The sequence below is a fragment of the Cervus elaphus genome, chromosome 2 (assembly GCF_910594005.1).
Source record: "Cervus elaphus chromosome 2, mCerEla1.1, whole genome shotgun sequence".
Lineage (NCBI taxonomy): Eukaryota > Metazoa > Chordata > Mammalia > Artiodactyla > Cervidae > Cervus > Cervus elaphus.
In genome coordinates this window covers 3441966-3468972 of record NC_057816.1, presented here as the reverse complement: position 1 = coordinate 3468972, position 27007 = coordinate 3441966, and the positions used below count along the sequence as shown (strand labels likewise).

General features: G+C 56.3%; 1 protein-coding gene and 1 long non-coding RNA gene across 4 annotated transcripts in view; one reads left to right on the top strand and one right to left on the bottom strand.

The window, feature by feature from the left end:
• The window catches only part of LOC122708051, a 45188-nt gene extending 19227 nt beyond the window's left edge, over window positions 1-25961 (top strand). The window contains exons 2-3 of the long non-coding RNA XR_006344992.1: window positions 15357-15518; window positions 25828-25961. This is a non-coding gene — a long non-coding RNA (uncharacterized LOC122708051). The remainder of the gene's footprint in view (window positions 1-15356; window positions 15519-25827) is intronic.
• The window catches only part of SHANK2 (SH3 and multiple ankyrin repeat domains 2), a 554292-nt gene that overhangs the window by 16440 nt on the left and 510845 nt on the right, over window positions 1-27007 (bottom strand). For 2 of the 3 annotated variants that reach the window (XM_043924118.1, XM_043924126.1), the window contains 6 exons: window positions 11038-11173; window positions 10370-10450; window positions 8770-8790; window positions 3455-3585; window positions 1829-1940; window positions 1075-1095 (listed from right to left, as the gene is read on the bottom strand). In XM_043924118.1, coding sequence (XP_043780053.1) covers window positions 1075-1095; window positions 1829-1940; window positions 3455-3585; window positions 8770-8790; window positions 10370-10450; window positions 11038-11173 — 502 coding nt within the window. The remainder of the gene's footprint in view (window positions 1-1074; window positions 1096-1828; window positions 1941-3454; window positions 3586-8769; window positions 8791-10369; window positions 10451-11037; window positions 11174-27007) is intronic. The other variant, XM_043924122.1, reaches the window with a different exon arrangement.

The window sequence follows — 27007 nt, the reverse complement described above, 5'->3', positions numbered from 1 at the left end:
GGGCCGCCCGCCTCCCCGGGCGCGGCCCTCCAAGGTCCCCAGGGCAGCGGTGTGATCCGGGGCGGTGAGGGTGCCCCACTCCCTGGGACTGCACGTATGCATGTGTGTGTGCATGTATGTGTGTGTGTGGGGGGGCGGGACAGCCGAGATCAGGGGCTTCTATTCCTTCAGACCTGGCCAGGGTGCCCAGGGGGCATTCTGGGGTTTAGGACTGAGGCTGTGGAGCTGCCCGTTGGAAGCGAGACAAAGGGCACACCAGCTGCTGTACTGGCTGAGGGAGGGGGAAGGGGCTGCTGCCCGGGGCATCACAGCACCGACATCCTGCGGGGGTGCAGGCCCTGGGGCGGCCTCGTCCGCTCAACAAGGGCCCGTTTTGTTGCCTGACTTATCTGGGCTCCCCCCAAGGGTCCCGGAGCTCCTGGGCCCCCAGCAGGATGGCTGGGTGGCCCCAACGCTCCAACCAGGACCCCAGGAGTAGCATCCCGAGCGAACACAGCCCCTCTGGGTCCTGAGACCCTCTGGGCTGAGCTGATGGGCCTGGCAATTCACCATGGTCCCCACTCACCACGGTCTGACTGGATGACTGGACCCAGTGAAGCCTGTGGGGCTGGGTGAGAGGGTCCTGGGGACCCACAGGGGAGGGAGATGGCCGCATTGGGGCCCAGAGCTCTGGTGTGCCCTTTAGGTGGGCTTCCAGGTTCCTTCCGACAGTTCAAGGTATAAAAACCATCAACAGGACGCACTCTGGACCCAGGAAGCAGGACACAGACGAGGACAGACGGCAGGTACGCGGGTCCCGTGGGGGGCCATGCAGGGTTTTCAAAGCGGTAACAGAACAGAGAACTTCAAATCAAAAAAGCTCCTAGGACAGACTCCGAAAGCTTATCCCAAAGAAAACTTCTGCTCGATAAGGGTATTCCAAATCTCACACGGCTCTCCGTGGGAGGGCTTCCCGGCACGGCAGGGACGCAGCCCATGGCCCCGTGCACCTCACAAGGAGTGATTTACGAATACGCCTTATGGAGGAAACCATTACATTCACGTGACAGACTCCAAACCACAAGGTTCACTAACCTGATAGAAAGATTCTGCTGTCTGACAGGAGGAAATGGATTGTTATTGACCAGTTCGAGAGCCAGGGCAGGAGATGGCGTGTGCGCCCCGAGCCCCTCAGGGGCAGGGGGGCCTGAGGACCCGCAGACGCCACCTCCGCCGTCCCTCACCACTCAGGTCCTGCCCGCCGCGGTCCCCCTCCAACTGGCCATGGCGCCGCTGGCTGCAGCCCCAGTGCTGGACATGCGGCGGGGCCGAACGCCCAGTGTCCGCAGGGCCTCTGGGAATTCACGCGGCAGAGGCCGGGCTGGACTGTCAGAGGGGCTGGGTTTAGGGGTCGTGTTGACCTCGCTCGGAACCGAGTCAGTAGGAAGCATGTGATGTCAACGAGAAGGCATCAGTCCCAACCCGCCACGGTACTGTCCCCTCAGGGAGCGAGAAGCCGGCTCAGCCACCCCACGTAGTATGTCTGCTGAGTGCACCCCCGAACGCGACGGTGGCCGTTCATGGGGGTGTGGGCCCACACTGCCAGTCACTCACCACGCGGGGTGGGGGTGAGGGGACCCCTGAACCTTGCCTGCCCACCACCACCCACCCTGGACTGTGGACCCCCCCCATGTTGGTATCATCACGGATACTTGGCTTGTGAGGTCGTAAGTCACCATGGATTTGGACTCCAGAGGGCAGGGAAGTTTCAGAGGGCCAGGGGCTCCCCAGGGTGCCCTCCAGTGGGCAGGGCCCAGGCCACCTCTGTGGGCGTGGATGTTCTGCTTACCTATTGACTTCTGCCTTCGCATCGTACCTCGAGGGAGGCCCAGGAACGGGCCCTTCGGGCTCCCGGGGACGGTGGGCGTCATCACGGCGATGCCCTGGCGTTCGTACACGGACTGCAAACCAGAGAGCTGAGTGACACATGGGGGACCAGCCCCCCGCAGCCAGCAGACACGGAGCCCTGCCCCCTGGCTCCCCCCAGCTGTCCTGGGAGCACCCGAGCGTCCAGGACTCAGAAGGGGGCCCTCCTTGCCCTCAAAACCCTGGTGGACCCTACTCGGTGGAACCGAGGTCTGCCTGACGTCGACTGAGCAAGAGAAGGGCCAGGATGCGTGTCCTGGAGGAAAGCGCATCCGGCGCTGGCTGGTGGGCATCGGACCCCGGCCACATCTGCCTCCGAGGGCGGCAGATGGCAGCGGCTGCGGTGGAGGGCCCACCAAGCGTGGTGCAGAGCGAGCGAGCGTGTGGGACCTGCGGAGGTGCTGCCCTTCTCCCCGGCCCGGGAAGAGCCTGGCACGCCCCTCCTTTGCACTGGGAACAGACCCCCTGGCCGGCCCCCACACCACCTGCCGCTTCTGGACTGCAAAGCCAAGGTTGCTGGCTGGCCCCCACCCGGAGGCATTGGAGGGTGGCTCAGGGCACAGATGGATTAGAGCCCAAAGGCCCCCCGGGCTCATGCTTCAAGGGGTCTGCTCCTCTGAGACCCCGCCTCACCCGGCTCCGGGCCTCCGCCCGGCCGGCTCTGCTCTGTTGCCGGGTGCTGGGCTTGGAATCTCTGGGACAGGGTGGGTGTGGGGCTACCACGCAGGGCAGTCACCCCCGGAGTGCCTGAGATGGGGGGGCAGCGTGAACATCCTGTTACCATTAACATGTATTACAGAAAACCGGCACATCAAATTAACGACACTCATGGGTATTATTAAGAAAGGTGAAAGAAAGCGCAAGTGTTACTTGCTCAGTTGTGTCCGCTGTCTGCAACCCCCTGGACTAGCCCGCCAGGCTCCTCTGTCCATGGGATTCTCCAGGCAAGAATACTGGAGTGGATTGCCCTTCCCTTCTCCAGGGAATTTTCCCAACCCAGGGATTGAACCCAGGTCTCCGGCAATGCAGGCAGATTCTTTGCCATCTGAGGTGTGCCGGTTTGGCATTATTAAGAAAAGGCAAGGTTAAATAGAGTGAGTCAGTCTGAAGCGGAGTCAGAGAAAATACTTAAGTGTCACGGACAGTGCTCAGCTCTGGCCGCAGGTTCGAAGCTGGGGTGCAGAGGGGCGTGTCTGGGACCTGAGAGCAGCAGCCTTCTGGGCTCGGCTGGCGCTGGCGGCCGCGGTGGTCTCCGCCACTGCCCAGGCGGGAGTCGGCCCCTGGGACTCACGGGGGCCTGAGACCTCGGAGAGGCAGGGGCCCCCGTGCATGCTGGGACTCAGCTTGCCACGAGGGTGGGGCTGGGTGTCTTCCACCCGAAGGCTGGCTTTGCTCCACGTGTCCTGTGGGAGGACCCTCAGTGCCAAGGGAGCGGGTCCACGGTGAGAGGTCCGTCCTCTGCTGCGGTCTGCCCCGCACTGGGGTGCCCGCCTGTGCGCTCAGATCAGGGCTCCGGGTGTGGATGCCGGGGCGGGGGGTGAGCACTCACGTTCACGTCCGAGACGGAGGGGAAGCACCGGCTGGTGGGCCGCTGCTTGATGGTGGCCACCCTGGACTCCAGCGCCACGCTCTCAGCGGCCCGGGATGGCTTGGAGGCCGGGACGATCTCCTCGGGTTTATCTGCAACGGGAGCAGGACCGTCAGGACGGGCGTCACAATGGGGCAGGGGGCTGCGGGAAAAGTGCCCACGTGCCTTCTGCGTTTGAAGAAAGCTTTTCTCGTGCAAGTGGCACGGCGCACGCACGCTTCAGCCGCAAGCACGGACACCGACAGGCCCCGGCCCCCCACCCCGCATGTGAACAGGAGGGAGAGGAGACCCTCCCAACAGCAGCGCAGCCTCCAAGGCCCTGCGACTCGAGGGCATTGCCTTCTTCCCACTAGAGCTGTTCATTCCGGGAGGTGGGAGCTAAGTCAATGTCGTGAATCTCTTTCTAACAGCTCAGCGGTGTGGCTCCCCTGTAAATGCAGCTGCTAGGGTCTCAGGACCCAGGACCCAAGGATGGAGGCGACTGGGCAGTGTGGGTGTAGGCAGGGGTGGGGCTGGGGAGCGGAGGCAGCCGCCACTCCGGAGCCAGTGGAAGTCTGGGCTTTGCTGTATGTGGGGGGTCTCCCTCACCCCAGAAAGTAGGCCTTAGTTGCTTGTGAATAAACAAGCCGAGGGTCAGTTATTAGTGATGCTTACAGCTTAAGAAATTATTTGAAAATGTAAATTTAAACTTTTGTGTGTGTGTGGGGGGAACCCGGCGACTGCATTCAGGCACCAGCGTCTGGAAGGGGACCCTGGTTTGCTGCGATGGGAGGCGCCCCTGGGGAGTGGGAAGCCAGGGTGAAGAGGGCCTGGTGGAACCCCGAGAGGCACCGCACTCTCCTCGCAGCCCGAGCGTTCTGTCCACAGCCTGAGGTCTTCTCCGAGCTGAACCCCAACCCCTCCTGGGGTCCTGTGACTCCCCACGAAGCTCATGCTGTCAGAACGGCTCAGGCTTCTGGGGTCTTGGCAGACCCCAAGCTGCGAGGCCAGCATGAGTCACAGGACTGGCACCCTGGTGCCCGGCCCAAGATGCTGCAGCAGTTGCCTTTAGCAGGGGCCGCCCAGGAGGAGCGCAGCCCCTGGAAAAGTTCCCTCAGACCTCCAACAAGAGGGGCCCGCTGGGGCCCGCCCACCACCAACGGGCAGGACGCTGGCTTCTCAGGACCCCATCCTGGACCAGGGCCAGGGTTGCACAGTGCCAGCGCGCCTAGCCCGGAAAGGCAGAGGGGTTCAGGCGGCGGCAGCATGGGGGGGATCCCCCCGATCCTCCTCACTCTGGGACCCGCAGCTCTCCCAGCCTCTTCCCCGTGGATGCGCCAGACCCAGCAAGTGTCCACCCTTTGGGAGCTGGTCGGAAGCATCCGTGTTCGGTGGGGACCCCCAGCTGTGGTCACCGCGCTCTTCCCTGCCTGCGTTCCCGGGGCCGGGAACCCTCCTGCCTCACGAGCCCCCGTGCCCACCCTGTCCCAGCAGTGCGCCTCCGCTGCGAAGCGAGCCTGGGCCGGACTTCTCTTCGGGTGGGGCTTTCCCTTGTTGCTGTGCAGCTCTCCCCCACCTCCTGCCCCTCTGGCCCGTCCCTGGAATCCAGGCCCCTCACGCTGGCTGCCGCCCTTGTTTCGGCCGGGGTGTGGCTCTTCCTCCAGGGATGGCGGGGTGTCAGGGCCAGCTCCCACGTGGGGACATCCATCCAGGGGTCTGGCTGCCTTCTTGGGCCCAGCCTCAGCTTCAGCCCATGCAGCTCGGGCAGGCTGCCCTACCCCCGGGGGAGAGGATGCCCCTGAGTTAGGGCAAGGCTGAGTGGCTGCAGCCTGCAGGGCCTCCCATGAGGGCGGGAAGGGGCTCCTGACGGAGACAGTTACACAGCTGGGTCTTTGAGACCTCCTGTTCCTAGTGGGGCCCCGCGAGTCCACTTCTGGGGTTTGCCCAGCTCACTGGGCCAGTCCACCCCACTGAGCAGGCTGGAGTGGAAGCCAGGAAGCAGGCCTGGACAGAGCCGGCGGAACACCGTGGTCTTGGGGCCCCAGGCATGTGGCAGGCACTCCCAAAACCCCTCGACGGTGGGTGTGTGCAGGGGAGGCAAAGGCGACCCTGGTGGGACTTTGAGCCGCCTTCATTCCATTTCTCATCTTAACAAGAGCCTGGTTATAGGGGGGACTGTCCCCATCCTGAAGCCTGAAAATGAGGAGCTGACGCCTTTCGTGCCGCTGGAACTCCGGGACCAGTGGGGAGCTTGCAGACCTGGCTGACAGTGGAAATCCGGGTGTGCCATCGGAACGGCCTGTCTGGTCAGGCTGATTGAGAAGTATGCACCCTGCTCACCACACCACATCCCGATGGGTGGTCTTGGGGTGTATTTGGGGGTGTATCCCTGGAGCCATGGCGACCCTGACGTGGACGGTCCCGGCCTTTGTGTAACCTTGGCCCTCTGGTCTCCACGACACCTACGCAGTCTTTGGAGCCGGGACACACGAGAGCACCTTGTTCTGCGGGGGTTATGTTGGGGGCTGGTGTTCTGTTTCCCACTGAGGGTGGTTAGTGTGATTTCTTCCATTCAGATGCAGAGGGCAGGCCCAGGTTACGTCCCCCGGGGGCCCGGGTCCCCTCCGGGCCTCGTCTCAAGCCGGCTCAGCCCCTGCGGTGCAGGGCTTGTTTACTGGCCCACGAAGGCTTTTCAGGAACACTGTGAGACTGGGTTTTTGTTCCTGCTTCCAGGCTCACGAGGATTATTCTGCTTCTTTTATGCAAGCCTGGGATTGGGTTTCTGTCGGTGCTGAGATTACTCAGCCCAGGCCCCGCGGGCTTACAGTGAAGCACTCTGAGGCCGAAGGCCACCCTGCCGACAGGCTGGAAAACTGTCAAGTCTTCAGAAACAATCTAGGAGTAAGCTGATGCAAACACCCTGGAAGTGACCCTGTATTTTAATTTTCTAAGCAAACACATGGCGTGGTGCCCACTGACCGCGGGCTGCATACCTCCTGGGAGGAGGGGGCGGATGTCAAGCATGGGGGGCAGGGCGCAGGCACCCCGCCTCTCTCGGGGACCAGAGCACGAGTGGGGTGCTCCTGCCTGACCCCAGAGCCCCCACCCATGAGCACTCCCCCAAGCACAGGCTGAGTCGCCCGTGTGCCCGAGCTCTCCTGCTGGGGAAGCCCCAGGTCGTTCAGCAGACGTCACTGGCTTGGTCTGTAGGAGGGAGGCGTTGAATCAAGGAGTGGAATGACCTCCCCCCAAGTTGGGGCAAGGAGGGGAAGCTGAGGCCAGGCTGACACCGTGCCCTGGTGGTCTAGTCTCCCCTGGGGGAAACGGGGTGTCCACCCACTGCAGACACCCCCCCATCCCTGGGCCCCCATCTGTCCGGGGCCACGTTCAGGGCTGGATCCAGCAGCCCCGCTCCTCAGGACCATCAGGAGGGTGCCCCCAGCTGCTCCGGAAATGCCTGGCACGGCTGAGATTCGGACTCTCAGATCCTGGAGCATTTCGGGCGGTCGTTTCACAAAATGCATCCTAATCTCGGGGACCTCCAGGAAGCCTGTCCCTCCTAGTGACCCTGAACAGGGGGTCCTGCCAGGCCCTTGGGGGGAGGGGGGTGGGGCCAGCCTCGCCCTGTCTTGGGGTGAGAGGGTACACTCTCAGGGTTTCCTCCACGACACAGTTTCTGAGGAAGCTAAGCATCGATGGCACCAGATGGCACAGACAAGCCGCTCCTGGTGAAGCGGCAGCTGTTGGCCGCCCATCTCTTTAATCTTCCCAGGAGAGGCCGTGCGGGTGTGCCAGGGGTGGGGCGGGGCACTCTGACCCTCCCCGGCCCAGAGGCAGCGGTAAAGCAGGCCCCTCCCCTCTGGCCCGGCTTCTGCTTGGAGCCTCCCTGGCCCTGTGTGGCCCTCACAGTGGCCATGAAGACAACCTCTGGGGACAGAGCAGGTCCTCGGGAGATTCCTCAAGGACTGAATGGAGGCATCTAAGGTCAAATTCAAATTCACATCCAACTTTCTCCACTGTGCAAGGAAGGTGGGCCCCCTTCTCCAGGAGTCCTGCCTGTCCTCTGTGTGACTCTGCCCCGGCCCAGGCAGGCCACACGGGACACATGTCTGTCCTTGAGCGCCAGGACACGACTTCTGTCGCTGTTGCAGTCCAGGGTGTTTGGCTGCCGGGGCCCCTGGGGTGGGTGGGGGCAGGCCGCACGTGCCCCTGAGGCCGGGCCAGCCTGAGTCTGAGCTGCTCCTCCTGGCGGCAGCCCTCCCCACCAGCCCAATGATGGCCACGGGGCCCCCGCGGCCCAGGTGCGGGGCCTCTTCTGGAAGGCGCGGTGGGCAGACACAGCGGTTCATGCTGGCTGGGCTTGGCCTTGGCCTTGGACTGAAGTGGGTTCAGAGGGTAAGGTGACCCCAGGGAACTTCCCGTGCCCTGGGCACCTGCCCTATGGTCAAGAGGGCGACGGAGCCTGGAAAGCCCACGGGGAATCTCCGAGCGGGGTTGGGGGGTGGAGGCCCAGGACCGCTGCAGAGAGAGGCTGTCGGGGTCGGCCTGCCTTGGGAGACTGTGGGTGAGAGAGGTGCGCCCTGGTGCTCCCGGACCGGAGACCCCAGATGCAGTCCCGCCGGACTCCAAGGACTGCCCCCTGCTCCATCTCAGCGATTCGCGTGCTGCGTCGTGTCTTTGTGGCCTGCGATAGTTCCCCTCCCTCCTCTGCACCTCTAAGTCTCCAGCGACCAGATGAGAAGCGCCCTGCCCATGGGGACTGCTGGGGACAGGCACGTCCTGGGGGGCCTGGCTGCAGGGGGCGGGGGGGCTGCTCACAGAGCGGAGGCCGGGTCCCCTGTGGAGCCACCGCCAGCCGGGGGCAGGGAGCAGTGTGGCCTGCCAGTTCCAGGGCAGTCTTCCTGCCCGTGAAGAGCGGGCGTCCTGGAGGGCAGGGGTTTCTGGGAGTTAAAGGGCGGCAGTCCCTGCCCACAGCAAAGGGCCGTCAGCGATCCGCTTGCCAGGGGCCCTGCTGGCCCACACCCTGACCACCCACCCGCGGGAAGGCCCCCCCAGCCCTGACCCAGACAGGCCCCTCTGGACGACAGTGGACACGTCGATGATGTGGACACGACTCAGGGAGACGCAGACACGCTGGGCGACCACAGACGGGGAGGGGCGGGGCAGACGTCACACTGAGACGGGACGCGTCCCGGGCTGGGCGCCCCGGAGGTCCCCGAGCAGAGAGAAGACAGCACAGGTCACGACACAGTCTGGACACCGAGTGAGGGCCACGGGGGGGTGGGCTCGCCCCTTACCCTTCTTCTTCCGGACGGAGGCTTGCAAACAGAAAGGGCAGCGTGAGTCCCAGGGTGGCGGGGGCGGGGGGCAGTGCTTCCTGGGGCCCAGGTTGGGCTCCCTCGCTGGGGGCCTGATGACCCCCCATCCCACCACGGGGGCCCTGCGGTCCGAGGCAGATGCAGGTGGGCGAGGGGGCGCAGTCCGCTCTCCTGGGACCTTGGGGCCTGCCCTGTCCACGGGGGACAAGGGGTTCTCCTCTTACAGCCCCTGTCCCCCCTGCCGTGGTGGGCGTCACGCACCGAGGCGGCTCTCAGGAAGGACCCTCAGCCCTGGGCTGACGCAGCTGGAGCCCCCCCGAGAGGTGACCTGCCTGGGTCCTCCTGGGGGAGCCCTCGTGGTAAACGCCACCCAGTTTTAGGGAAGCTCCTGTGGACAGTCACACTGCTGCCCCTCTCGGGGGGCTGGGCCAGGCTTGGGTGCAGGGGAGTGGTTTCTGGAGTCTTGTTTGGACAGACAAGGTGTGGTCCAGAAGGGGCTGGAGGAAGGGGGCTCTGGGTGAGGGGTGGGAGGCCCCGCGGCAGGGCTGCCACTTTCTAGAAGACCTAGGCCTTCGACCCAGCTGCAGGTGTAGCCCCAGCATGCGGCGACGGGCAAGGGGCGCTCACAGGGGCCGGCCCGGGCCCCGGGAGACCCTGTCAGAGGAGCCGCAAAGGGGGAGAGGCCGCTGTGTCCTTCTGGACAGAAGGGCCCAAAGGTCTCCCCCTTAAGGCCGTGGCCCGATCGGAGCGCCCAGAGAGTCTCAGACCAGCGAGGGCGCTCAAACTCTGCCCCCCGGACGGGCTGGGCCTGCGGGGACCAGCTCCGGGGCCCAGGGCTGGTTTCAAGCCCCTGGAACCTGCCCTGCGCCGAGTCACAGATGCTACGCTTCCTCCCTGCCCACCGAGCCCTCTCAGCCAAGTGAGCCATCAGCCCGCTGGCCGCTCCTGTGTGGGCAGAGCGGCCTCCTGGAGGACGTGCCCCTGAGCCACGGGGACTGCCCGGGATGGCAGCTCACCAGCACCGGTGGCATCCTCGTCATGAGCCACGCGGCCGCCGGGACCGGGGCCCACGTGGCTCTGCGCGCCCTCCCCAGGCCACGCCTGGGGCCCAGCGGCCACAGCCCTCTGCCTCTTGCGGTCCCTTCGAGAAGGCCCCAGCAAGCCCCGTGCCCTGGCCTGAGGCCCGCCAGCCCACTGCTGTCTGTGCCCACCCTCAGCTGGGGCCACGGCCTTCTGGACCAAGCCACGCATGAGAGGAAAGATCTCGCGGGCACCCTAGACCACAGGGGTCTGCTTACCTTTATCCACTAGTGAGAGGCCCAAAAATTCAAAACAGAACAACGTTAGACGAACCAAGAGAGAGGAGGCCCAACGGCGAAGCTCCCCCGAGCCCAGGAGGGACGCGGGGGGCCAGTGTGGGAGACCCGGGCTCAGGGAGGCTTCCTGACAGCCTCCTGGGCGCTGGGGCCGGGAGAGGGGCAAGCGGGCAAGCGGGGGGCATGCACAGGCTGGGGCTCTGCGAGGCCAGCCCGCGGGCACGCCGGGTGCTGGGCCAGGGCAGGCGGGAGCCGGCACTCACCGAGCTCCTCCAGCTCCGAGGTCATGGACTTGGATCGAAGGGTGAGGGCCGTGGTCGGAGCGCGCTTCGGAGGCGGAGGAGCTGGGGGCGGGCGGGGGAGATGGAGGTGAGAGCCAGGCCCGGGACGCCGCCCTCGCACACCCTTCCAGGATGGTCAGGAGGCCCTTGACCTGCTGGGGAGGCTCAGGCGGGGCCTCGCCCCCGGGGCGGGGAGCCGGCGGTGGGGTGGTCACGGGAAGCTCTGGAAGTTGTCACATGCGTCTCCAGCCTCCTTTCTAAGGGGGTGCGTCTGGCCTGCTCCTGGCGCCCCTCTGCAGGCCTCACTCAGGCCCGGTCTCCCCAGCTGTGACTGCTCTTGGGGAGGCGGGGTGGGCCCTCAGACCTCTGCCTCCCCCTGGCCCAGGCTGTGAGCTGCTGCAGGGGCTGATGCAAGAGTCTGGAGCTGGAGCCCCAGGCCCCCGTCTGTCTGCTGAGCACAGCCTGGCCTGACGGGGGCGGCCCTGACCTCCTAAGCGCCCTTTCCCACGGGGTTCCTGCTCTCAGTGGGGGACTGGGAGCCCCGCAGAGGGCGAGCGATGGGACGTCCTGTGGGCGCCTGAGCACAGGAGGCAGGGAGATGGCCCCCTGTCCCTTGAGCAGGCTGGGGGCTGGGGGCTGGGGGCGGGCACCTTTCTTCCGGGCGGTGTCATCCGGGTCCAGACTCCTGGTGACCGTGACCACCTTGAGGACCAAGTGGTTCCCGCCCTGGCGGATCATGGTCACCACCTGCCGGTGGCCGACCTTGACGACGTTCTCGTTGTTCACCTGCGGGGAGAGGAGGCAGGCGGTGAGCTCGGGGGAATGCAGTGCCCAGCTGGAGGGGTCACACGCGGGCGGGCCCTGTGGGAGCGAGGGGGGTCCTTGGGGAAACCGGGAGGGTGAGGCCGGGCCTCCAGACAGGCGCCGGCCAGGGCTGTTTCCCAGGAGTGAACGTCCCCGCAGCTGCCGGGGGCGGGGGGACAGGACCACCTCCTGAGCGGCCTGAGCCTCGGAGGTGTCCACCTGGGCAGACCCAGGAGCAGCTGCTGGGTGGCCAGCTTCGTGCCAAAGCCCAGAGGCTCCCTGCCCGGCGGGCCTCCCACATGCACGGTTAGGAGGGAACGCGACACTTGGCCGCCTTGTCCCTCGCCCGGACACCCCTGTTCCCTCCGGGCACTCCCTCCTTCCTCCTCTCTGGTCCAGAGGCCAGAAAAGACAGACAGCTTGGCTGGCAAGGTGCTAAGGCCGATGGGTCCCTCCGCTCACGGGAGGGACAACCACTCCCAGGACCCTGACGCTAGGGTCACCAGGACCTCGGCCGACACGCCGTCCATGCGGGCCCTCAGTCGGGAGCTCCTGGTGCTGGCCACAGCCTGTTCTTGCCCTCTGACTCCCATCCGTCCCTACTGGGATGGCGCTTGCGGCACGAAGGTAGACAGGACTCCAGTGACGTCCGGTGGGCTGGTGGGGCCTGAGGCCCCTGCACTGGGCACCTCCAAGGGCTCAGCCAGGCTGCAGGCCCCTGTGCCCACCACCCTCCACCTCTCCCAAGCCCACCACCGAGAGGAAGGCAGACCCGGCTCAGAGCGGGGGGCCGAGCTCCCCCTGAGCTACCTCCCCTGATCTCCAGGGTTCGGGCTCCACGCCGCCAGGCTGGCTCCCAGCCTCACGCCCCCGGCACTGACTTGCCGCCCAGGTGGGCCCTGCCCCCTGCAGTCCCCTCCCCCACAGCTCCTGGTGTGAGCGCTGGGCATGGAGGGTGAAGCCTGTGGCCACTCTGAGCACTGCCCAGGTGACCAAGGAATGAGCAGCGCGCGACACCCCGGCCCCGTTTTGCTGCACTTCTCGGCTGGCTGTGGATTCCTTAAACACAGTCAGTCACAGGTTCACAAGCATGGTGCGTCTTCGCAGACGCAGCAGACCCCCTAGGTGCCTGGCCCTGACGACCAGGGCACAAGCGGGCCTCTTCCAGGCCAGCTCGCCCTGCTTAACCCCGGCTCCCCGGGGGCCCCTTCAGGCCTGGACGGGCCCACGGGACAGCCGGTCCCTCTCCCCTGCCCCGGGGGTGCAGCCTCCCTCTGGGGGGCCGAGGGGGGCGGCTGCTGTCTCTTTGCGGGGTGACTCCCAGCCACTGTTTCTCACCGGTTTTCTCAGGGTGACTAGGAAACCGGATGATCTCAGGAAGAAGCTCAGGGGAAAGAGAGGGTGACGGAGGGTTTGACTGGGAGAGGAGACCACTGTGCCCAGGCTTCCCTGGGCAGAAGCACACGGCCCGCCTCAGCGGGACTGCAGACGCTGGGACACAGGCCCAGAATCCCGCTCAGCCCTGTCCCCTCTGCGTCTCCCCCACAGGCTCCAGATTCATTCCAACCCTCACTCTTGCTCTGACGGCCACTAAACCCAGGAAGGAGGGATGGGGAGGTCCGGGCGGACGGTCCGTCCCCACCTGCTGGGGGCTTACATTTTAACGGGGGAGTTGAACAGCACGTGAGCCAGCGAACAGAGTCCTCTCAGCTACATGGAGTGCCACCTGGGGAAGAGGGCTGGGCAAGAGGGGTCATGCTCCTGGGCGAAGGCATCATGGGGGGCAGCGTAGGGAAGGTTGTGGACAGCGGCCTAGTGCAGGCTGGCGAGACAGCGGGGGCACAGAGCTGGGCGAACCAGGCGGGGAGTGGGCAGAGGGAACGCCGAGGTTCTGAGCGGCCCAAGGCCCACCCAGTGGGGACTGGAGAGCCGGCTGAGAACATCAGGCTTCGGGCGTGAGAGTGAGGTGGTTGATCCACGTTCCAGGAGGACCCGCTGCTCCGGATGGGCGGTGGGGTGGGGCCAAGAGCGGACGCAGAGAGGGCAGAGCCTGGGCTGGCCACGTGGGCAGCAGGGCCCCCAAGGGAGGCGGGAGCGGCGGGGAGACCAGGGTCAGGTCTGGGGCCCCCGCACGAGGTTCTGTGAGGATGCGGGAAGCGCGGGGCTGGGAGCTGCCGGCCGGAGGCGCTGTGTGCGGCGGGTGGGCCAGGGGCGGGACCACCGCCTGCTGTCCGTGCCGAGTCAGGGCAGCCGTGGGGTGGGCCTTGAGGACCTGCCAAGGGTAGTGCGACGGGAGGACCGGCTTCTCGCAGCCCCCACCGCAGAACCCACCCTGGCTGTGACCCCTCACACTTTCCTCTCCCCTTCCGTCTCTCCGCAACCCCACCCAACTTAAGCTCTCACCCGGGTTTGCGAGGCAGTAAGCTCTGGATAGAGTCTGGCCGGAACAGCCAGAAACGCACCGAGGTCAGAGCTGTGGGCGGGGTGGGGGCCTCTGTGGGTCGGCGGCGGGTGTTCAGCTGAGCGCGCTAACACCAACAGCACACAGGGCCAGGAGGCTGTGCCGTGACGCAAGCACACAGCCCTCCTCTGAGCAGGCACAGAGGCACTGGCGCCAACAGCTCAGCCTGGAATCGGCAAGCCCGGGACCATCAGGCAGGAAGGGAACAGGCCGCTCCAGCCTCCCACTGCGGAGGGGCAGGAGGGCTTCGGTTTCCCAGCCTCAAACAAGCTGAAGCTTCAATTCAGCCAGAACGGGACTTCAGAGCCAGCCACCATCCTCAGAGCCGCAAACTGCTCGTGTGGGGACAGGATGAGTGGGTTAAGTGCTTGCTGTTTCCTCAGTTGTCCGGGCTGGCATCCCAGCCCAGGGATCGGACCTGGGTCTCGTGCATTGCAGGCAGATTCCTCGCCACTTGAGCCACCAGCGAAGCCCATCCTGAACTGCACTGACCCTCGAAAATGTTAACAAGAAATAAAACACCACCAAGCTTGCAATTCTGGCGCCACATTCACAGGCTACACCAGATCCTCCAGCCTTGGAGCAGAGAGAAGCTACTCACAAATCACGGATCTCGCTAACTGGTAAGAAGCATACCATTCTCTTCATACGTAGTTCTCACATACAAGACGGTGCGATTGACGGAGTCACATCTTGGCAGAGGCAGCGCCACCAGCCTGGCCACCACCCGGGTTCAGGAAACTCTGCCTGCCTTTCCACACGTGTGCATCTTTCTAAGTAACTCTTCCTCCACTTAAGTGTCCAGCTTGTACGTGTACATGGTTTAGAGGCAGACTTCTGTAAGGCTTTTGTTACAAAGCCAACAGGACCCCACCACCCCGCCCCACCTCTCACCAAAGCCTTGAGCCAATTCTGCGTCCATCGCTGCAGCTCTGACCAGGCTTACACTGCTCCTCCTTGATGCTTTCAATATCATCTGCTGACACGCCGCCACTGAAAACGATGATTTAGCTCTTCTCTCTCAGCTGTGGCACTACTGCAATTGTGGACCAATTCATTCTTTGTCCAGGTGGGCACCGAAGGGTATTTAGCGGCCTCCTTGCATCGCGTCCACGAGATCCAGCAATTCCGCCCCCTGCCCCCAACTCCACCAGCTGTGACAGCCAAGAACGCCTTGTCCTCTGGGAGGTCAAAGTCACCCTCCGCGGAGAATTCTTCATCCCCCCACTTCCCCAGGACTTCTGCCCTCTGGTGATGGTTACACGGTAGTTTTAACCAATCAACATGAAGCGTTTACATCATGACTATTAATTAGCTTCCCAGGTGGCTCAGTGGTAAAGTAACCTGCTTGCCAATGTAGGAGATGAAGGTTCGATCTCTGGGCTGGGAAGGTCCCCTGGAGGAGGAAATGGCAACTCCACTGCAGTACACTTGCCTGGGGAAACCCCATGAACAGAGGAACCTGGCAGGCTATGGTCTGCACGGTCGCAAAAGCGTCGGACACAAGTTAGGGGCTGAAGGACAACGTGTGGTCTGTTCACAGGTGAACTTACAGCATGCTGCGATCGCTTCGTCTTTTCCAGTGCATTTTGTATTCCCTGGAGTGAGATGATTTTCTGGTGTCTTTATACTGGTTTAATTTTCTGTGTGCTTGACAGTAATTCACATCCAAACACTCCCTTAATTACGTAAATCTCTTTTCAGGACCCTGGACATCGGGTGTGAAGTCTGCCGCCTTGAGGAAACCACTCCCGCAGACTTCTTTAACAGTGTGGCTTCCGTGTGCACTTGGCCTGGGCCCCCATCTGTCACCCTCAGGATTCCCGATTCTGTCCTGTCTTGGACCTTCTGAATCCTGGACCCCATGTATGTATATGTATTTGATTCAGAACCTCATTTTTTGGTTAGAGGACATTCTCTAGTATGTGTGAAATAAAACTAGTTTGGGAGATGATTTTTTTTTTGAGACACTGTCTATTTGAAAATGGCTTTAACTGTACAGTTAGACAGTAGTTTGCCTGGGGTATGAAATTTGAGGTTGGAGGATGCGGTAAAAGTAAGCTCATAAAGTCTGGACAGAATACAGTCCCCTCATCCTCAAACCCAAACCAACAGAGACAGTTCCCTGAAAGCCCTGGAGCATGAACACAGGTGGGCAGGTTTTGAGTGGAAGCAGAAAGTTGCAAGCTTTGGACCATGGAGGAGGTGTGGTGTAAGTCACCTGATGCTCTGTGAGGAACGGCAGCCTCTCTGGTTTGAGAAATCAGAGGACGCAGCCCTTCATGTCCATGGCTGTTAAAGTGAGGGGAGAGTCCCAGAGAGAAGAGAGCCAGAGAAGAGGTGGTTCCATGTTCTCTGTGTAAGCTTCTCCCAAGGCTCCGGTTGACATCTGAACTGTGTGTGCAGAGGGCCTTGCAGATGAGGCTAAAACACCTGAATGGTATTTGAGCTGCTGCCACCGTAGCCGAGTCAGTTTGCAACTTGAATCTAACCAAGGTAATTATCAACAAAAACTAAAACATCAGCCCTCATGTGAGAAATGTAGCAAAATCCAGAGTTGCCATAATACAGGATATAATATTATATACGGGATATAATACAGACTTAGATGGCAATGGTGTTGGATTTATCAGACAGGGATTTTAAAGCAGCTATTATAACAATACTCAGCTAAAGGAAAATACACTCTTAATGCATGAAAACTAGGAAATTTCACCAAAGAAAAAAGAAATGTTAGAGCTGAAAAAACCACAGTATCTGAAATTTAAAAACACACTAAAGTGAAAAGTGAAGTCGCTCAGTCATGTCCGACTTTTTATGACTCCCTGGACCGTAGCCTGCCAGACTCCTCCACCCATGGAATTTTCCAGGCAAGAATACCAGAGTGGGTTGCCATGTCCTTCTCGAGGGGATCTTCCTGACCCAGGAGTTGAACCCAGGTCTCCCAGATTGCAGGGATATTCTTTACCATCTGAGCCACCAGGGAATCTGCAGAATCGCACCGAATGGGCTTACCAGCAGAACGGACATGCCAGAGAAAAGAGGGAACCTCAGTACGGAGATAGAATTTATCCAACGTGAAGAGAGAGGAGAGTTTCAAAAGTGAACACAGTGTTAAGGACTTGTGGACAACATCAGAAGGAAAAGATGATGAAAATTAGAGGCCCAGAGGGGACAAAGTCGAGAGTCCTAGAAGAGGGAGAAAGAGAAAAAACAATGGCTGAAACGTTACCCAACCGGGTGAAGGACATTAATGCACAGATTCGAGAAGCCCAGTGATTCCCAAACAGGACAAATACAAAGAAAAGTCAGGCCAAGGCACGTTATAGTCAATCTGCTGAAAGCCAAAGATAACCCGAAATCTTATTAAAGCAGGCAGAGGAGGACACGTTACTCACACGGGAACTATGTGGACCTCACATCGGAAACTACAGAGACAAGAAGAGCCTGGGACAACGTTTTAAACCTGCGAAAAAATAACTGTCAACCTAGAATTCTGTAACCACTTGAAAATATAAAGAATGGGGGCAAAATAAAGACCTTTGTAAATAAACCATAACCAAGAGAAGTTGTTGCCAGCAGGCTTGCACTACAAACAAAGCTAAGCAAGTTCTCTAAGCTGGAGGAAAATGACGATGAATCTTTAGAAGGCGTGAAGATATCAGAAATGATAAATACCCGGGCAAAATATGGAAGATTATTTTATCCTTATTAAACAGATACGACTGTTTTAGGCAGAAATGATACTGTTCTGTGGGGTTTCTAATGTGGGTAGAAGTATGTGGGGCAGTTGTTGGAGGACTGAGGCGGATACATCTCTACGGTTGTGAAGTTTTTATGCTTTATGTGACGTGTGCAGTATGAATTCTGAGCGGATGGAGAAAGGTAATCATGTATACTATAACCTTAGAGCCACCACTCAAGAGAATGGAAAGAAACAGAGCTAAAAGCAGATAAATGGAGTTTTAAAAGGAGTCAAATAATCCAAAATAAAGCGGAAAAGGGAGAAGAGAGCTGAAGAGAAACAGACGGCAAGCTGGGACGCCTATGCGGAACAGCAACGGAAATTTATGCAATAAAACTCCAGGTAAAAAGCAGATATCGTTTAAAAAAAAAACATGAAAAAGAAGGGCATAAGTATGCTGTTGGCGCACTCAACACAGATGGAAAGGAAATAAACGGAAAAGAATTCCCATAGATGGAGTGGCTATATTAATATCTCACCAAGTAGACTTCACCCACTTTGAAAAGTGTTTTGGCAATTCCTCAGAAAGTTAAACATAGAGCTTATGATACGATCCAGAAACTCCTGGCCTCATACATGCCCAGGAGAACTGAAAACACGATCAGACAAACACCTGCACACAAAAGTTCCCAACAGCTTTGTTCACACTAGCCAAGTGGGCTGGAGGAACGAGCCGCTCGGTGGGCAGGAGCATCCTCTTTGGAGTGACACAGCCTTCCCAAATCAGGCTGGTGATGACGGCTGCACAACTCTGAATGTGCCGAAACCCACTGGGCTGTGTGATTCCAGAGGCTGAAATTTTATGCTATGTAATTTGTATATCAACAAAGCTGGGGAAAACACAGACTTAAGGGAAAAAGCATTTCCAGAAATAAAGAGGGGCTATTTCATAATGATACAAGAGGTCATTCACGAGGAGGACGTAGCGGTCACAAACGTTTATGCACCTAGTATAATGAGGCCCCATTTGACAGAATTAAAGAAACAGGCAGCTCTTCAAACACAGCAGGAAACTTTAATACCCTTTTCTCAAATTGATGAAACAGACAAAAACATCTAAAAAGACTGCCCCCGACACCCCAAGATAGAGAAGCTTGGAAGACATTTTCTTGGCCCAGGTTTCCTGGAATTTGTTGATGTGCCTTGGTGTGTGTCCGTTTTCATCTCTCATACTGGGGACTCACGAATCCCTTTCCGTCAGGAACTTGCACCCCTCCATTCTAGAACGTTTCCTTCAATTATTTCCCGAACATTTCTTTCATTTTCTCTTTGAGGTACCTCTATTTTAGTATATGTGCTGCCGAAGTGAGCACTGAGGTAGCTTTATTTCAGCACACACTGGACCTTCTAAATTATCTTTCCAACTTTCCACATCTTTCTCTTTCTGGAAGATTCTTTTTCAATTTATTTTTCAATCTATCCAGATGTTCATATCTGCTATAATATTTTTTAATTTCAAGAGCTCCTTTGTTCTCTGTTACTTTATAAAAGAGCATTTTGTTCTTAAAAAGATGCAATATCTTTTATCTCACTGATCGTATTAATAATGTCTTTTCATGATCTTATTCTCCCTGCATAATCTGCTTTCTCTTTTTCTTCCCTTCACGATGTATTTGTTTTGGGCTTTGCCTCTCATATTAATTGTCTTTCACATTTCACCAACATCTGGTGCTCCTTGACAGGAAGTGCATATTTAAGGCCCCCCCACCCCACCGCCAAAGACCTGACTTCTATCCTAGTTGGTTATTTTGTGAATACTGACAAGCTGATCCTAAACTTTACATGGAAAGGCAAAAGACCCAAAATAGCTAATGCGGTATTGAAGAAGTACAAAGTCAGGTGCCTGACACTGCCTGACTTCAAGTCTTACTATAAAACTTCACCAATCATGTACTGGTCAAAGAACAGACAAAGAGATCCACGGAACAGAACAGAGAGCCCAGAAATAGACCCACACAAGTGCAGTAAGTGATCTCTGACAAAGGAGCAAAGGCAACTCGGTGGACAAAAGATCGTCTTTTCAACAATGGTGCTGGAACAATGGGACACCCACATGCAAAAAAAGAAAAAAAAAATCTAGACACAGACCTTACACCTTTCACAAAAACTAACCTCAACTGTGACACAGACCTAAACATAAAACACAAAAATTATAAAACTTCTAGAAAATAATGTAAAAGAAATTCTAGGTGATCTTGAATTTAGCAATGACTTCTTAGATAAGACACCACAAGCACTACCCGTGAAAGGAAGAACTGATAAACAAGACCCCATTAAAGTGAAAACTGCAAAATACACTGTGAAGAGGAGGAGAAGGCAGACCACAAATGGGGAGGGAAGTTTTGCAAAACACACATCAGATAAAGGACTGGCATCTAAAATACACAAAGAACTCTTAAATAACCCAAGTGAAAATCAGGGGAAAGAGCTGGACATTTCCCCAAAGAAGACACACAGATAATCAACATCATATGTCATTGCCTAGTTCCTCAGTCATATCTGACTCCTTGTGACTCCATGGACTGTAGCCCACCAGGTTTCTCAGTCCATGGGATTCTCCAGGCAAGAACACTCGAGTGGGCTGCCATTTCCTTCTCCAATCATATGTCATTAGGGAAATGCAAATTAAAACAACAATGAGATACCAGTATATACCTACTTGAATGGCCAAAGTCCAGAACACTGACACCACCAAATACTGGCAAGGATGTGAAGCAACAGGAACGCTCATGGCTGGTCTAAGTGCTAAAAGGTACAGCCATTTGGTAGACAGTCCGGCAGTGGTTTACAAAACTAAACATACTATTACCATAGGACCCAGCAGTCAGGCTCCTTGGTGACCATTCACTCAAATAAGCTGAAATTCCTGCCGACACAAGACCCTGGACGTGGACACTTACGGCAGCTTTATTCATAGTCGCCAAAACTTACACACAACCAAGAAGTCTTTCAGTAGGTGAGTGGATAAATAAACTGGTGCCTCCAGACAATGGACTGTTATCGTGATAAAAAGAAACGGGCTCTCAAGCCCTGAGAGACATGGAGGAACCTTTAGTGAACCTTGCTGAGTGAAGGGAAGCCAGTCTGTAAAGGCTACATACTATAAGATGCCCACTACACCACATGCTGGAAACAGCAAAACTGTGAAGACCATAAAAAGATCAGTGGTTGCCAGTGGCTGGGAGGAGGGAGGGATAAACAGGGGGAGCACAGGGGGTTTTCAGAGCCATGACAGTCACTCTGCACAGGACCGCAGTGGTGACATCTGTCCAAATCCAGAGCCTGCACACGGCGAAGAGGGGATGCTAACGTGAGGAAGGCTGAGCGCCGAAGAATCGATGCTTTGGAACTGTGGTGTTGGAGAAGACTCTTGAGAGTCCCTTGGACTGCAAGGAGATCCAACCAGTCCATCCTAGAGGAGATCAGTCCTGGGTGTTCATTGAAAGGACTGATGCTGAAGCTGAAACTCCAGTACTTTGGCCACATCATGCGAAGAGCTGACTCATTGGAAAAGACCCTGATCCTGGGAGGGACTGGGGGCAGGAGGAGAAGGGGACGACAGAGGATGAGATGGTTGGATGGCATCACTGACTCGATAGACATGAGTTTGAGCAAGCTCCAGGAGTTGGTGATGGACAGGGAGGCCTGGCGTGCTGTGATTCATGGGGTCACAAAGAGTCCGACATGACTGAGCAACTGAACTGAATGTAAACTTTAGTTAATAATAATGTTTCAATATTGTATCAGTGTTGGCTCATTAACTATAACAAAGGTACCACATTGGAGCAAGATGTTAAAAATACAGAAATGGGTAGGTAGGGTGGAGTGAGAGGGGATGAAGGAACTCTGTACTTTTTGCTCAGTTTGTCCCTATAAATTCAGAACCTGCTTAAAAGAGGAGCAGAGTCACAGATGTGGAAAACAAACATGCTTACCAGGGGGTGAAGGTGGGGAATACATTGGGAGATGGTGATTGGCAAATACCCACTACTATTCTGGAGTGGGTTGCCACGCCTTCCTCCAGGGGATCTTCCCAACCCGTGGATCGAACCCAGGTCTCCCGCATTGCAGGCGGATTCTTTACTGTCTGGGCCCCCAGGGAAACCCATGTGTCAGACAGATCACTAACAAGGACCTACGCTACAGCAGAGGGAACTCTACTCAACACTCTGTAATAGCCTGTGTGGGAAAAGAATCTTAGAAAGCATGGATGCGTGTATACGCGTAACTGACTCTTTTGCCGTACACCTGGAACTAATACAACATTGTAAACCAACCATACTCCAATAATTAAAAAAAAATTGCTCAGAGAAATAGCCTATTAATTAAAAAGGAAGCTCATTTCTACATTTTCTATTACGGGATGTCGTCCTACGAGTAACCAAGAGCAGAGAGACTGTTCTTCTGCATCACCAAGGCCTCATCCAGCCAGTGGCAGCGTAATCAGGGGGACTGTCCTCCAAGCCGCCCCCTCACCCTCACGGTCCTCCTGGCGCAAGCCCCAGCCTCCTCTCACCCTGCCTGAAAGCAGTCCAGGCAGCTCTGTGTGAAAAGACAAAGTCTCACACTTAAAAGCGCATTCACAACACTACTATCACACCTAAAAGGCAGCCCTCACTCCCGGGGTCAGGAAGCACCCGTCACGGCTGGCGGTCTTCCCAGCTGTCTCGTAAGTGTCCCCGGACGACGGCCGCTTCACTGGGACCAGGAGTGAACACGAGCCGCACGCTGCGTCGGCTGGCGTGGCTCCTAAGTCTTTTCCACTCCGCGGCCTCCCCCGCTCCTCTGTCACTCCCCTAAGTCTTTTCCACTCCGCGGCGCCCCCCATTCCTCTGTCACTCCCTCCCGGTCCACCTGCTGGAGCAGGGACGCCGTCACCCGCTCTTGGCTTTGCTGACCGTGTGCCTCCGTCTTCTGCTTGCCCACCCTTCGCGGGCTGGAGGCTGGAGCGAGCCTTCAGGTCTGCCTTGGGCCAGGCGGACGTCACAGCTGGGGCTGTGTGCCCCCATCGGAGCCTCCGAGGGTCTGCTCGAGGCTTTCTGGGATGTGAAGACTTATGGGTCGGTTTGGGCACAGTCAGCCTGATCCACGCCCCGCAGGTTCGTCAGTAACATTTTTAGCAGCCGCCAATGGTCACTGCCTGGATCATTTACTGCCCGGGGGCTGTAAAATGGTGATGTTCTACTTAGGGTGTTCCTTCTCCATGTAACATTTGGGACAATCTGTAAAGAGAAACTTCCCCTTCTCAACTGTTTGACTGCCCTGAGGGACCATTTCTTTTTTTTTTTTTTTTTTTTGTTTCAAAGCCTTGATTTTATTTTTATATGTCATTTAGAAATTTAACAAAATGACTTATATGCCTTTATACATATTAAACCAGATTTTTGTAAATTGAGGCAACATAACAATTCCAGATAACTTCAGAATGATCACAGAATCAAAGAATAAACCACAGTAATTTGACTAAAACATTATCCACATAATTATGTAATTTCAGAACTGATTTGCATAGTTAACACTGTCTGATACTTTATGAAATATATGCCTAGGTTTCCTGGGAATCATTGAGATGTAAGCAACTTAAATAATTATTTAGAATTCTATAGTATTCAGGTCAAGTATGTGGTTTAGTTTATCATAATGCTATCAAATACTTAATACATTTTAAAGTGCTATGTGAGCATAGTACATCAGGACTTGAGGGGATGCTGAGACACCTAAAAATAAGCCAAAGTCAGCTCATAGGTTTTATATAAGGATTTGTATGATTGAACTTGTAGTATTTGAATTTCAGAAAGGATTATAATTTTTTCAAGGGGCCTGTCTTTATTTAGCTCTTCCATGACCCCTTCCCTCCCCCTGTGCATTTCACAGGGCATTTATGACACTGATGACCTTAAGGGAAGTTAGTGCCTGTGCCACCAGAAATCCAGCTGAGGATTATCAGTAGCCTTAGCTAAGGGAGGAGAGCTAAATGGTTTTAAAACTCAGTCCTTGAAAGTTAAGTCTCATCCTGTATTAACTAACAATTTTTCTCCTAGGTCGCTGGATTTGTGACTGTTGTCAGCGAGCACCCCCAACACCCAGGAAAGTGGGCAGAAGGGGGAAAAACAGCAAAGAGGGATAGTTTTTTTGACCCCAGTACTGTAATATGCATTTAAATGAAGTATTTGGTGCCAATTTATTTACAACATTCTCATTTTTATGCCAATAAAAGATTTTGAAATTACTTGCTTAAAATCTGCAAATTTCTTTATAAGCCACTCTCACCCTGGAAACCAAGTAGAAAAATAGTTCCATCTTGCAAAAAGTCTTGATTTCTTAGTCCTTTGGCTTTCTCCAGAAATTCAGTGGTAACATTATGCAGCTTAATTAGAAATACTTAACTATTATTCCATTAACCTAAAAGTTACTATTAATGAAGTTTTCCTAATTTGTATCCTTTCTGGTCTACCACGGTTAGCAGAGCAGTTATTTAATAACGAAAGAATCTCCATAGGGACCATTTCTTTAAGAAGGGCAAGATGCATGCTTCATCCTTCCTTTCTGGTTGCCGGTTCTCAGAGTAATGAACTTGTTCCTTCAAGTGACCCATTCTTGAATGCAAACTGGTACAACCACTGTGGAGAACAGGATGAAGAGTCCTTAAAAAAACTGAAAAAACAGAGCTGTCACCTGGTCCTGCTGTCTCGCTCCAGGGTATATACCTGGAGAAAACCGCAATCCAAAGAGACACATTCAGCCAGTGCCCACCGCAGCGCTATTCACGGCAGCCAGGGCACGGAAGCAGCCCGCGTGTCCACCGAGAGAGAGAGGGGTGGGTGAAGCAGATGTGGTACATACACAACGGAATATCATTCAGCCACGAAAGAGCGAAATGATGCCATCTGCAACAACACGGATGGACCGAGAGACTGTCATACTAAGTGAATCACGTAAGTCAGACAAAGTCAAACATCAAGTGATACCACTCCTGTGTGCAATCCAATTAAAGAAATGAAACACATGAACTCGTCATCTGCAAAAACAGAAACAGACATGCAGATATCGAAAGCAAACTTCATGGTTACCAAAGGGGAAACATGGGGTTGGGGGGGTAAATCAGAAGCTTGTGGTCACACACACACACTCACAGACACACACACTCACTCACACCTACACGTGAGACAGATACCCTACAAGGACCCCCCGTCTAGCACTGAGAACTCCACTCAATATTCTGTGATAACTGACGTGGGGAAAGAACCTAAAATAGAAAGGATGTGTGTGTTTGCACAACTGAACCACTTCACAGTAACACGTGACACTAACCCAGTGCTGTAGATGAACTATGCTCCGGCCAAAATGAAAGAGAAGGCGGCCCAGTCTCTAGAAGAGTCGTCATGAATTCAGGGATGCTTAAAAAAAAACATATTTGACCCGTCTGAAGCCACTGCAGTTACTATGCTTTGTATTTAAACACACTTTTGATTTTAGAATGGTTTTAGATTTAGAGAAAAATCCCGGCGATAGGGCAGGGAATCCCTTGCCTCTGACCCCGTCTCCCCTGTTATAAACACGTTACATGAAGACGGCCCCTCTGTCACAATCAGTGGACCAATACTGATGCACTGTTGTTAACTAAAGCCCACATTCAATTCAGATTTCCTTAATTGTTACCCAGTGTCCCTTTCCTGCCCCAGGGTCCCACCCAGGGCAACACGTGGCGTTTAGGCTCCTCTGGGCTGTGACAGCTCAGACCTGCCTTGCTTCTGATGACCTGGACGGTTTTGAGCAGCCTTCAGGTGGGTTTCTCCCCAGCGAGGAGGGCAGGGGGTCTGGGGAGGACGTGCCTCTCCTCCACACCCTCAGGGCATCTGGCGGCTGCGGGCGCTGCTGCCCCGTGCATCGGGACGAGGGGAGCTCACCACGCTGTCCTCTTTGGAAGGAGGTCACTACACACAGCCGCCCCCTAAGGGTGGGCCCTGAAGGCCCAGCTCTTCGAGCGCAGACCATCCACATACACTTCGGGAATTCTTCTGCCGGGAACTTGTCGCTTCTCCTTACGTATTCCTCAGTTGTTCATTTCCATCATCAAGATCCGGCAGCCCTCCGTGTGGTGGCTCAGATCGTCCCAGCTCGGGCCGGCGGGAGCTGCTGTATCCGCGAGGCCTTTGGTTTCCCCGCTGCCCTCCTTTCTGGCCCCGCAGGAAGCTCTGGGCGTCTCTCCCTCTTAGGCGCCTCTGTCCCACCTGAGCTCGGGAGGAGTGTCTAGGTCACTCCTGCACCCGATCCATGTGACCCTGAGCATATTTAGCACTGCCCCTGGCTGCTGATGAGACACGTGTTCAAGGCTCCCTGTGAGTTTACAGATCATTTCAGCTGAGCTTTAGAGAAGCGGGGTTTTCCTTCTTTGATTTTATATTTGTCTCTCTTTATCTTTGCTAAAAGAATCTGGGTTCCTAATGACTGAAGTTCCAATACTTTGGCCACCTGATGTGAAGAGCCGACTCACCGGAAAAGACCCTGATGCTGGGAAAGACTGAAGGCAGGAGGAGAAGGGGACGACAGAGGATGGGATGGTTAGGTGGCATCACCGACTTGATGGACATGAGTTTGAGCAAGCTCCAGGGGACAGTTAAGGACAGGGAAGCCTGGTGTGCTGCAGTCCATGGGGTCGCAAAGAGTCGGACGTGGCTGAGCGACTGAACAACAGCAAGGTAATGACTTACTTTCTTGCCCTCGGATCTATGAATCTGTCTGTCTGTCCATCCATTCCTCTACCTACCTGGCATTTATCTATCACCTGTCATCTCTCATTACAGTTTCAGGCGAACTTTATCAGTATTGTTACTAACAATAAAATTACTGAAGAATAAGATTTCTTTTCATTGTGCAGTGGTATACAAACTGATACTTGAAATAATTTCCCTGCTAATGCCATTAGTTTCATTTGTGGTTATGTTCATTTATACTACTTTGGTTTTCAAAATGCCAACTTAATTGTGAAGTATTCACCCAATTTCATAATCTAATCTACAGCAATTTGTCCTCAGAACAGTCTTTTCTCTCTCTTCCTCTGCTCTACCCCGAGGAAACACTAAATTAAAAAACATTCCTGTATAATACTTTAAGAGACTACTACCCTGTAAAATAAATGTGGTTCTTTTTTAACCAGCACATGCAAAAAAAAAAAAAACCCCACAACATTTCTGCGTGAGGACCGTCCTTCTGTTAAAAAGAACAAGCACATACCAGTGTGAGCCTATCTACGTGTGCCCCACACGCGTGTGTACGAGGGTGTGCGCACACGTGTGGGCGTGTGCGTGTACACCTGTGTGTCCACTCCCCACCTTCTGGTCACCCGTCTCTCGCCCTCTCTCTTCCACGTGACCACGCGCCCCCAGAGGCAGTGCTCGGCCGTGTGCAGCACCTGTGTCCCCTGGAGGCGGGGGGACCCAGGGTCCAGGCAGATGGAGGGACCGGCGGGGTCCAGGGGTGCCCGGCCGCATGTGGAGATGCTCGGCTCCCTGACGGCCCCCGCGGTCCTTGCCGGTTCCTCCATCTGCCTGGACCCTGGGTCCCCCCCGTCTCCAGGGGACCCGGGTGCTGCCGGGCCTCGGCCTGCGGG